The sequence below is a fragment of the Pinus tabuliformis genome, chromosome 5_2 (genome assembly GCF_031772625.1).
Source record: "Pinus tabuliformis cultivar Carrire ecotype Pingquan chromosome 5_2, CPIR1, whole genome shotgun sequence".
Lineage (NCBI taxonomy): Eukaryota > Viridiplantae > Streptophyta > Pinopsida > Pinales > Pinaceae > Pinus > Pinus tabuliformis.
This window is the reverse complement of record NC_142306.1, coordinates 406762229-406775653: the sequence shown is the minus strand read 5'-3', so window position 1 is coordinate 406775653 and position 13425 is coordinate 406762229. Positions and strand designations below refer to the sequence as shown.

Here is a 13425-nt window from a genome sequence, read left to right as displayed (position 1 = left end):
CTAGTTTTATTTGTTTGATCTCATTGATGAAGTGATTTGAATCTTTTACAAAGGAGCTGGTGTTCCCTAGCATGGGTTTGAGTTTTTTAGCTAGATATTTCGCGAGATGGTAAGTAGGATCCCCAATGGTGTTGACAATGGGTCTTATGGGGATGCCTTCTTTGTGAACTTTTGGGGCTTCATAAATCCTTGGTGTGTAGGGATTGGTTTCAATGAGGTTTTTAATGTTGAGATCTTTGTTGGATTTTATTAAGTTATTTACAATCTTGGAGATCTTTCTTATGGGATTCTTTTTTAATTTAATGTAAAAACTGCTATTGGTGAGGTGATCTAGCATTTTCTCATTATAATCATTAGTGTTCATTATGATAGTGGCTCCACCTTTGTCAGCTTTCAAAACCACAATGTTAGGGTTTTGGTTTAGGGCTTTGAGAGCCATATATTCTTGTTTGGAGATGTTGCTTCTGGGAGGTTGGGCTTTTCTAAGGGTGATAGAGCAATCTTGTCTAATAGTTTCTTTAATATTATCAGGTAAATCCTTAATCCCATATTCAATGCTACATAAAATGTCCTCTTTGGGTATGGTGTGAGGGGAAATGGCGAAATTCAGGCCTCTTTCAAGGAGTTCAAGTGTGACATTATCAATCTGTGTGTTGGAGAGGTTCACTATATGTTTGTGTATATTCAATGTCATTATCATAGTTTTATTGTATTCGTGTGAAGCCCCACCATCTAATCTGCTCTCGTTCTTGAAACCATGTTCACCTGTAAAAATAACGTTGTTGCTCAAAGTTGTTATCATGATTTCATTGGAGTGTGAACCCTCATCATCTAACCTCTTGCTTTTCAATTTGAGCTCACCTGGAATAATATTACAGTTGTTATTATTCGACTTTGCTATCGACTTCTTGGTGATCTGTTCCCAAAATATAAAATGTTTTAACCATAATTTATTTTTTCATATACTTTATATAATGTATACATAATTTATTTTTTAACTATATATAATATATACATACTTGGTCCATTTAAATATTTTATTTAAAACGATGATTGAAATATTTTATTCTTGGATCATTTTCTGCATTTTTTTTAATTAATATATTTTTAAATATACATTACATAACCTTGCATTTTCGTTATTACTTTTTTTAATAAGTAATTAAATATTTTTACTTTCAAATGATGTTGAAATAAATTAGTTAATATAGATATTTGTAAACAATATAAGAGTTATACATCTTGCATTCAAAAATTAAAATATGAGGGTTTTTATTTATTTATTTACTTTGTCTCTTTTAAAAGATGATATAAAATTGTGTTGAGTCATTTGAACATCCAAATATTTTAAGTAGTCTCACTAATTTATATTTTGGTCCTTTTGTTGATTGTCTAAAATTCAATTGTGATATGTTGGAATTGTAAATTTAAATTGTGTAGTCTACACAATCAGAGTGCCTAAGGAGATTTCCATGGTTTTGAATCGATTTATGCATTTAAAAAGTGTAATTTAAACAATGAAAAATTACACATGGTATGATTATGTATAGAGAGATGCATGGTGTATGTTTGTGGAGAGTGAGAGTGAGAGAGAACCAATATTTATCCATCATAACCATGGATAAAACATGTTTTCACCTACAGAGACTTGATCCCTCTTGATGCTTTGTAGATCCATGGTTAAGATGGATATATAATTGTTTACAACTTTAACACTTTAATATAACTTTAACAATTTGATATAATTATTTAAATTTAAATGTTTCTCAATGTGATGAATAACAAAAGATGCCACAATGTGTTGAACAATAAACAACATCATAACATGGAAAAAACCAAATACCTCACATTCTAATGAACATCATGTGCGGCAATAAGACAAAGAAAATTATTGTTAACTATGGTCAACTGTGTTTAATTAAGTCAACTATAATTTTCTCTTGGTTAACTGTTAGAAAATACAGTCAACCATGGTCATATGTGGTAGAGCATAGCCAATTGTAAACAACGAGATCAACCATACTCAACATAGTTAAGGCACCCAACCATATTCAACAATAGTTGACATTGTTTGACCATGGTGAACATCGTTTACCAAGTTGCTTGCGAAATGGTTTTAACATGGCGAACCTTTATTTCTTCTTAAATTTCAATGGAACAAGTATATCATTTTGTTACTTATATATATATATATATATAACTTGTTAAATTATGAATTTATAAATGAAAATCTTGGCCTTTTACTCTTTAAATATCTCTATGTCTTTCAAGGTTGTCATAGTATCATTTTCTATCATGTCGAAATGTTTCCAAATCCTTAATGAATGTCATAATGAAACATAATTAATGTGGAACATTACATTTCCTTATAGGCAAACCAAGATGAATATTAGGATGCATCAAGACCATTTATGGACATCTCACTCAAAGAAATATTGTAAGGTACAAGTAAACATCAATCAACCATGTGATAAACATCACTATATGAAAAAACTATTGATTGACAATATAAACTATTAAAAACCTTGAGGAACATGATATTGTGAAGTAACCATTGATGAACACAATGTTTCGACAAAAGTTTACAAAGATAAATGTCACAATGTGCCAAATCTAACATAAACCTTCATTAATGTCATCATATCATGAACATAATACTTCATTAACGTCACCATGTCATGAACAAAATTCTTCATTACAACATTCTCAATGTCAGTTAGTCTTGAAAGACATAGGAAGATAGGGATTATGTCTCTTAGTCAACATGGTCAACCACATTCAACATGGGAATCATGACAACCATAGTCAACATTAATAAAGTTAACAATGTAAAACACTATCAATCATAGTGTGTGTAGTCCTCAACCATTTTCAACCATGGTAAACCAAGGTATCATGGTCAAACTTGGGTATCCATAATAAAGCTGGAAAACAAAAATGACGTTGCAATGTGAAAAACAAGATCAACTTTATAATATACCAAACCACAAACGATGTCACATTGTGATGTCATAATGCCATGAATAACAAATGATGTTGCAATTAGACAAACATAGTTAACCATGGTCATTCATGGTCAAGCGTAGTCATTCATACACAATATGGACAACATGGTCAAAATGTGCAACCATGCTTAATCAAGAGTGAATGATGGTCAAACCATATTCAATAATGGTGTAAATGGTCAATATGGTCAAATATTATGACAACCCATTTGGTTTAATCCCCTATTGTTAATAATATAGCCATTTTCTTATAATTAAAAATGGCTAAGAATTTGGACATAGATTTTAGAGCTTGGGTTTAGATATTGTTAGGGAAGTTGAAGGAAGTTGGTTATTAATACCAATCATGGGATGACTGTTGGGCCTTAAATGTGTTGACTATACATTAAATTAAGATGGAGGAAGAGAGGACAAGAGTTGTGCCTCTCTTGGAAAAATATACAAGGAATGAGGAAAAAAATTAAACTATGAAGTGGACTGCACTAGTAGGGTGGTTGCACTGATCAAGTGCGCGACCATACAACTGGTATATAGTTTCAATAGAAGTCATGGAAGGAAGCTGAAGGAATTAGCTTCTAGAGGAAGTGAGGGCCATTGAGGAATTCATTTAGCCATTCTTTCATTCATGAAAGTCCAGTTAGTCATCAAGGGGCCATATTCCTGAGTAGAGGTAGAGAAGTGAAAAGAAAATAACATAGAGAGAGTTTGGGAGGAGGAGATAGCTCTAGTGATAGCCTAGCTGAAGAAACCCAAGAGAGCTTGGTGGCTGAGAATCATAGATTAGTGGCTTGCATAAGGACTGATGAACCCACTAGAAGTGGCTTTCCTTAGGACTGATGAACCCACTGGAAAGCTTGTAGATTGAAGTAGTGGCTTCCATAAGGAATGATTGGGCCACTATAAATGTCTTGCCTTAGGAATGATGAACCCACTGAGAAGCTTGTCAATTGAAGCAATGGCTTGCCTAAGGATTAATGAACCCACTAAAAGTGGCTTTCCTTAGGACTAATGAACCCACTAGGAAGCTTATGGATTGATGAACCTACTGGCCAGGAGAGAGTCCCCCAAGTACTTGGAGGGTTGATGAACCACGAGATGTAGTGTTAGGGGTCGATAACACTAGTGCATGCACTCACTGATGAAGTACTTGGAGAGGAGGTATTTATGCTTCTACAATAGGTTGTCTAGTTGATGAACCTTCCCATGTTAAAATGAAAATATTCTCCTGAAATCAAGTCGTGATTCCCCGTGCTTGTAAAAAACCCTTGTGTTGATATTAACTAAGTTAAAATCCCTATGGTATAACATTATAGAGCTATTGTGAACACCCAAGGGAAACATGTTCCCTTTATTTGACTTCTTGATTAGCTGGTGGGAAGAGGAAAATTGACCTTTGGAGACCCTATTTCAGCTAATAGAATTGGCTTTATTCCCTTTAGCACTCTTCCTCAAGCTCTGAAATCGGACTCGGGGTGATTGATTGTAAGAAAGATTGTAGTGCAGGCCAATCTAAGGTTTGGTGGAGAGTTGAAGTCCCAATCTCAGTTTCCAATTCTTTATTCAATACAAGATAAATGTTTACTTATGCTCTTATATATTTGTATGTTATGTACTTTTTCATTGTATTGTTTAAATGTCTAAGCTAATGTTGAGGAATGTGATTTCCTGTTGGAATATGGAATGTCGGTTCTTTGTGTAAAGTTATGAGGAATGGTTGATTCTTGTATTTGCTTCATGAGCTTGAATCTCATTAATTTACAGTCCCAAGAGATATGTGAATCTTCGTGTTGGTATGAGCCTAAAATTAGTTTATTTTGTTTCACTAAATTGGATGGATATAGTCTCTTGTAGATATGTTTTTTAGATTTTATGTATGTGCTCTGTGTTATTGAGTTGTTCTTAATGAGTGAAAATTATATTTACTCATGTGTTTGGGAGCAATATGAGCTTCCTTGTGTTTTCATTGTTTATGTGAATTATGTATGAGATCTGTGTATTTTGTTGGCCCGAGTTAGGCTACCGTTGGCCAGGGAAATATGGACAAATTGACTTTCATGATGCAGTTCAATACATTTAGCTGAGTGTGGGTGCACCATTTAATGGCCTTCATGTCCAAGGTATGCTTGGAGGAATCTAGAAGATCCTGTATGTCAATCTTTAATTTAAGAGGAAGTAAAATTATTCCTGAGGACACAAAAAAAACGTAAAGAAATTCTAGTGCACGTGACCTGAGAAAATTCAAAGTTAAAAAGGGTTAAAGATTTCTAAGTGTGAGAACTTTGTAATAAAGCCTAAGTAGAGCAAGTCAGCCTAGAGGTGGCATCAGAAAGGTGTTTGAGCCTGAACTAGTTGGGCCTTATCGAGTTGGCTTGGCCGTTGGTCGGTAGTCGGACTAGTCGTCTCGGTAGTGGTATTTAGTCAAAGTTTGGATCTGAGCTGGTTGCACGGGAGCTTCACTCAATGAACCTCTGACGTATCGCGTGCGTTTGTGGCATATTAAACAATATCCTTAATTTGACTACATATTGGAAAATACCTCTAAAAATCAAATTATTTAACCCCCTACCAATACAAACCCAATACACCTTCCCAATTTAAATACCCCTACTTTCACTAAATATTGTAAGTATCCATCTTTTCATTAACATTTTTTATACCCCTTCATATTTTTTTATTAACTTTGGCCTCCATTTTTTATACCTTCCAACATAAAAACCCTCTACCCCCTATATATCCCTCAATATATTATGTCATTTTTCCTTTAATAAATATCCCCCAATATGAACCCATGTGGTATGGTGCTCCCCAGTGAAGCCCCCGTGGTTGGTTGGGACCCAGGTGGGTTGAGAGTCAGCTAGGCCAGGGGTCGGTAGTTAAGACATGGTAAGATGGTTCTCCAATTGTAGTGATGTAGACAGACCCTGACTATGATAAGAATTATGCGTGTGTTTCTTCCCTTCCACGTGGACTTATCCAGGAGTGATGGAGTGACTACATAGGCACCACATGGGTGCCATGTGGTAGACCCTGATAAGATGGCATAATATAATGGATGAACCTTAAATTGGCCATAACTTTTGATCCATAAGTCATATTGACGTAAATTTTATATCAATGAAAAGGACTTGATGAGATGGAAATGATGGTGATATTAATTTTCAATTTTAAGGAAGCTAAAAGAATGAGAAAATTTATGGCCTTATTTCCATAACAGGACATTGGAGGTCGGGTTAATGATAGTAACACCCTCTTCTACCTTTAGTATGGGATTTTTGTGGAAGGGGGTATGTTACAACTACAGATAACTATGGTTAACCATGGTGAACATGGTCAAACTTGATTAGACATAATCAATATGGGAAAACAAATAGAAGTACATTTAGACAAAAAAAATGATGTTGCAATGAAGAACAATTGGCGTCACAATGTCACAAATAATAAATTATTTTGAAATGTGACAAACAACAAATGATGTCGTAATGCAATGACCAACAAACAACGTTGCATGTGATGAAGTACATAGGTCATCACAATGTGATAAACAACAAACATCACAAACTAATAAACAATAAACATCATTGCCATGTAATGAAAAAATGATGTTGTAATGTGATGATCCACAAATGTCATCACAATGGACATTGCAACGTGACAAACAAAATCATTGTCAACCATGTCTAAATAAGTCAACCATGATTGACCCTTGGTCAACAATGTCTAAATAAGTCAACCATGGTCAAACATTATTAAACCATGTTCAATAATGTTTTTCTTGGTCAACCATGGACAACATGGTTGAATATGGTCAGCCAAAGTCAACTTGGGCATCATGGTGAAGCGTCGTTGATTGTAGTTACTTATAGGTAAATGCTAACAACCCTGATTAACCATGTAAACCCATAGCCAACCATATGTTAACCAAAGTCAACCATGTTTAAAAAATCTCAACTATTGTCAAGCAAACTCAACAATTGTCAAACATGGCTAAACATTGTCAAGAATTATCAATCATCGTTAGTCGTGTTCAATCAAAGTCAACCTTAGCTATCCATTATCAACTATGGTCAAACATAGTCATCCATGGTCAACCTTGGTCTACCATAATCAACCGTGGTCATCTTTGGTCAACTATAGTCAATCTTAGACGACCATTTCTCAACCCATGCTTAGCCATGCTCAACATGGCCAACCATGGTAAAAAATGGTTAGAATGGTCAAACATAGTCAACTAATGATCTATTAGAACTCTTATAAGTTTTGCTCATCTACAGTCAATTGTAGGTCAACATGGTCAACCAAGGTCACCATGATCAACTATGGTAATCATGGTCAACTATAGGTCAACATGGTCACCATGGTTAGCCATGGTTGTCATGGCAAACTATAGGTCAACAAGGTCACCATGGTCAACTATACTCAACTATAAGTCAACATGGTCACCATGGTCAACTATATTCAACTATAAGTCAACATGGTCAACTATAAGTCAATATGGTCACCATGGTCAACTATAGGTCAACATAGTCAGCATAGTTACCATGGTCACTATATGTTATTATCATTGTCAACTATAACTCAGCATGGTCAATCATAGTCAATCATAACCTAGCATAATCAACTATAGTTAGATGTGAAAACCATGGTCATCCATAGTCAACTATATGTTTACTATAATAAACCATCGTCAAGCATAGGTTGAACATATTTAGCCATAATCAACAATAGTCAATCATGGTCTAATAGTCCTCCTCACTCAGGGCCTGCAATAGCAATCCTTATGTTGATTGTCAATTTTGGAAATATTTCATAATCAAATGAATAGGAGTAAGGTCAACTTTTTGACCTTAATCATGTCTCTAGGATTCCAAAATATTCCAAAAATCAATAATCAAAATAAAAATTCAACAACTTTCAATTAAAACAGGTGTGGTGTGGTTGATATATATAAATTGAGGCCATTTTCCATCTTAACGTATAAAAAAAATGAAAAATAGCTTACACATCTATCAAACCATATTAAATAAAAAGATGATATTTTTGTGTGTTAATATTAAAATATCGAATAAAGAGATGATATTTTTGTGTTAAGTCTCCGTGTATATAGTAATTTTATTTTTTCTTTCATTATGTTAGATGGCTGGTCTATACGCTGTATTGATTTGTAATTCTTTGTGTCGTCTCTTCGGAACTCGGAATTCTCCGCGTGATAGATTGTCATGAGCTGGTATATGACATCAGTATGGCTTTATATACAACACCCACTTTGCCATATTCATTCAACCTCAACTGTATGTGTGAGGTTTTGCTGATTTGCATTGCTGACAGAGGCAAAGAGCCAGACAGACGAGGCCTCAGGTTCTATCCTCAATACCACCTTAACTCTGGTAGGCTTATAGATCAATGTAAGGATAAATACAAACATAGGTACAACATTCGAAAAAGAATTCATAAGTCAGACGTAGGTATGTCACAGAATGCAAATTCAAATAAGCTTATTTGTGTAGGTTTTATTTTAAAGTGCATTCTGTTATTGGGTCTATACAACAAAATTGGAGTAAGGTATTAACTGCTTCGAAATGTTTTAATTGTCGTTAGTCATTGCAAGATCTGTATTGTTTGGCCGCAGTTTTCTGAAGAAACTAAGTTGTCAATATACGGAGGAAACCATTTTGCAGGAAGACGATCTTGCTGAAAATCAATAAGCATATAAAGCAAGGTTCTGAGGAAAGGCCAAATATCTTCAAGAAGAATTCAATGGATTCCTACAGGCCTGCTGTGATCTGTGTGTTTTTTATCGTAGCATTTTTTGGCTATTCTCTAGCAGAAGATCCCTACAGATTCTTTACATGGAACATTACATGGGGTACAATATGGCCTCTTGGTATCCCTCAACGGGTATAATTTAAAGAATTTCCCGCCTCATTCAATGACAACATTTATAGTTCACTTTGATTTGCCAGGATTTATCTGAGATCCATTGTGTGTTGTTGCAGGGACTTCTAATCAATGGTCAATTCCCGGGACCCCAGATTGACAGTGTTACCAATGATAACATTGTTGTGAATGTGTTTAACAACTTGGATCAGGCTTTCTTAATATCTTGGTAAGTTCTTCCGGTTCTCTCTGTGTATTGGCTGATTGGAATTCATGGGTTTCTTTAATGCATGGAGGTCCTTACACACGTTCTGCTACAGGAGTGGCGTCCAGCAACGGAGGAATTCGTGGCAAGATGGGGTTTTTGGAACAAACTGCCCTATACCACCAGGAAAGAACTTTACATACAAATTCCAGGTGAAGGATCAGATAGGAAGCTACTACTACTTTCCATCGATGTACATGCAGAAAGCGGCAGGGGGATTTGGAGGACTAACTGTGTCTAGCAGGCCCCTCATCCCTGTTCCATTCCCTCCTCCTGATGGTGATATCACTCTGCTTATAGGTGACTGGTACAAGTCCAACGTAATAGTAAGTTATTCATCCATCCCAAAAACAAAATACATCTTTGGAATTTAAAGAGATTTGGTTTATGTTCAATACCAGCATGTCCATTGGAATGTTCTCCTGCACTGCATCACAATCTCTGACCATTTTCTACATTTGGGCAGATCCTCAGAAGAACACTTGACTTGGGCAGATCTCTTGGTAATCCTGATGCTGTTCTCATTAATGGCCGTGGGCTACCAAACGAAGCATCAATTACAGTTGATCAAGGTATCAGATTGCTAATCTCTATAACAAAGCAATGTGCTAGATCTAGTATAGGTGGTGTCAGGGAATGAAAGTTTCACAAGATCCATTGTGTTTTTATATATCCAATGGCAGATCTACCTGCTCAATTTGTTTACTTCTCTTATGATAAATTTAAAATGAATCATCTGTTCATGTGCAGGAAAAACATACCGCCTCCGGATTTCAAATGTGGGATTGTCATCGTCTTTGAACTTCAGGATTCAGGGTCACAAATTGAAGCTTGTGGAGGTGGAAGGATCTCACACCGTTCAAACTCTCTATGATTCTCTAGACATTCACGTTGGCCAAACCTACTCTGTTCTCGTCACTGCAGATCAGCCACCTCAGGACTATTACATGGTTGCATCTACTCGTTTCATAACTCCCGTTGTTTCTACTAGTGGGATTTTCCACTACAGCAATTCCCAGAAGCAGGTTTCTGGACCAATTCCAGAGGGTCCAACCGACATTGATTGGTCTGTGAATCAGGCCAGATCCATCAGGTTTGGTTCTTAGCCTTCCTACTTTGGGTTTCGCATAATGCTTATGTGCAAGTGGGAATATACGTAGAGACTTTACATAGAGACAGTCACAGATGCATGTATAGCTGTATAATTGCAAATATTTTAGGATTTTTACAGGAAAGTGGGGATGGCTATGAAAAATTAAATTAGAAGAAAAATCATGTACAGATCAGGGTTGAATGTTAACATACCCATCTAGTGCGGGATTGGTGATTGGTAGGAGTTAGGCCCATCATATGTACTCAAGTTCTCAAAATTTGAATGGCAATTGTTGTGCAGATGGAACTTGACAGCGAGTGCAGCTCGTCCCAATCCACAAGGATCTTACCACTATGGTAAAGTCAACATTACTCGAACAATAATACTGGCAAACTCAGCCCCCATCATCAATGGCAGACAACGCTATGCAGTGAATGGTGTCTCCTTCGTGCGTCCCACCACACCGATGCAACTTGCAGATTACTACAACATCAGCGGAGTGTACACCATGGGAGGCATTTCTGACAGTCCTAACGGTGGATCTTCATCTAGCAGCTATATGCAGAGTGCTGTGCTAAATGTGGAATACCGTACTTTTGTTGAGATTGTGTTCCAGAACAATGAAGACACCGTCCAGTCATGGCATTTGGATGGATATTCCTTCTTTGTAGTGGGGTAACTTCTAATTTCTAATGCATGAACTATATTGCTTGTGTCTTGACAATGGTGCCTTGGACTCGTGGTTATGGTTTTAGCTGACTTGATTCTATTCTCATTTGCTCTACAGAATGGAAGGTGGTACATGGACACCTGCAAGTAGGAATGGATACAATCTCTTCGATGCAGTTTCTCGTTGCACAACCCAGGTTGATAAATCGATTGCGTTCCCTCCTGTTTTTTCTATGTACATTCTTATGGCAAATAAGTTTACAATGTTAAATATGCCAATCTCTTAGTTTTATTGGCACATCCCATGCAGCTAATACAATGACCTATTTCAACGCAGGTGTATCCACAGTCATGGACTGCTATTCTTTTAACTTTTGATAACGCAGGAATGTGGAACGTGAGGTCAGAAACATGGCCACGCCAATTCCTGGGTCAGCAAACATATGTGAGAGTGAGGTCTCCCGTGCGATCGCTGAGAGATGAATTTAATATTCCTCACAATGCTGTCCTCTGCGGGAAGGCTAGAGGCCGCCCACGCGTCCCTCAGTAGATGTTTTTCAAGAATCTCTTAACCATTGTGCAAGCTCCTCTAGCTTATTTTTTATTGAAATAAAATGGAAGGCATCCATTTAATAAAGAGCCGAGGTCAGATTTATGTCGAACCGATTAAATTTTTTTGGGGAAGTTGTCATGGGTTACTGGAGTATGATTTCATATATAAAACCTGTGACAAATAGCAAAATTACTGGACCATAATTTCATATATTAAACATTCAAGATGTAATTTTGATGAGGTAGTAATTAACTGAAATGCATGCTTATTCTTAAAAGCACATTACTGTACCATTGGTCAATATCAATATATTCAAAATGTTGAAAAACACCATGGACATGAAGGTTCTTCAACTCCCACTGTATTATTCAGTCCAGGTACGCCAGCTATGCAAAACATCTTTGATATCTGACGAATAAACACAATACGCCAACGAAAAAAATTGATAATTTTAAGAAAATGAAAGGTTGATACTTGTTTGGATTATTTAAATAGAAATTTTGATTATTAAAGTTTATTAATATAGAATTGTTGATAAATCACTACATGTTTTAAATCACCTTTATATTTCTAAAGTTTATTAATATAGATAGTTGATAAATGACTACATGTTTTAAATCACCATTATAGTCTCACTGCTTGCTTTCATAAAAGAAAATTTGATTATTGAAGTTCCACGATCAATGTCATTACAAAATTAAAACAATTGCTTGTAGCATTCCTAGTTTTCAAAACATGTCTATTCACTTTAATAAAAATTTTAAATCTGTAAATAATAATTATAAATTTAATTTTCATTTTAATTTTAATTTATTTACATTCAATACGTCCTTCGAACTGAGTTTATATACCAGACCACCATTATTATTCCCAAGAAAAACTATTTAGAAGAAACTATAAAATCCCTTATTAATGGTCACATGGCTTGATAAATTTACAACCCTAAATACTTTTGACCCGAAACTATGAACTTTGGGTTGTGCGGCTTCACCGGTTAAACCAGGAACGTGCACATGGCGTGAAGACATGGTTGTGGTTAAAGGTGTTTGAAGACTTACCACAAGAAGTCTCACGATGCGCGGTGGTCAAACAAATCAAACTTCAACAAGTAGCGATGTTTCATGCCATAAGGCGCTTGAGTTAGCATTGCTTAGGTGGCACTTGATTATATTACATGTTGCTTGAGTAAATATTGCTTAGGTGGCACTTGAATATATTACATGTTGCTTGAGTTAATATTGCTTACGTGGAACTCGAATATATTACATGTTTTATGTGGGCGTAGCAAAGTTAAAAATGTTAAATAGTGAGATTATATTTTTATATTATTATTATTATTATAAGAGTATAAATGTCGTTCTAGATCTTATTTTCAAAATTTCTATTGCAATACTGACTTTTCTAGCCTTTTACTATATGAAAATTATAGTGAACTCAAAGAGTTTCTCTCCAAGTTTTATAGGAATAAAATCTTAAATCAAACTAAATAATTCGTTTGTTTAGATCTGATAGACCAAAATTTGACCTTAATAGACGTTAACCATCATCATAATAATTTATTAAAATAGAAATTTTACTGTTTATATTATATTGAAATTTTTAAAAATAAAAATAATTATATTATATATATTAAAAATAAATAATTATATATATTCATATTATAAAATTAAAAATATATATATTTATTTTAAAATTAAATCTATACTCTTAATAAAATTAATTATTATAAATTAATATAATAATATTTTATAATATTTTGAAAAAGAAAAATCAATTTTAAAAAATAAATATAAAAACATATAATAATATAATTATTATGTTATTATCAATTTAATATTAAACAATGAAGTAGCGCCACATATTTTTTGGCGTTATTTAAACCATTATTTTATTGACGGAGGAGAAGCTTTATGTAGACTACTAAGAAGAAGATTGAAAAAGATATCAATTGTATAACATGGTAACA

The 13425-nt window shown here is 34.8% G+C and overlaps 1 protein-coding gene across 1 annotated transcript; it reads left to right on the top strand.

Annotated features, from left to right (window-relative positions):
• Positions 1-6011: 6011 nt before the first annotated feature.
• LOC149159245 (protein SKU5 SIMILAR 14-like) lies at positions 6012-11456 on the top strand. The gene is made up of 9 exons (XM_089433446.1): positions 6012-6025; positions 8774-8900; positions 8999-9108; positions 9200-9470; positions 9611-9716; positions 9895-10237; positions 10538-10912; positions 11025-11103; positions 11244-11456. The coding sequence occupies exons 1-9, from the start codon at positions 6012-6014 to the stop codon at positions 11454-11456; spliced, it is 1638 nt and encodes a 545-aa protein (XP_089289572.1).
• Positions 11457-13425: the final 1969 nt, after the last annotated feature.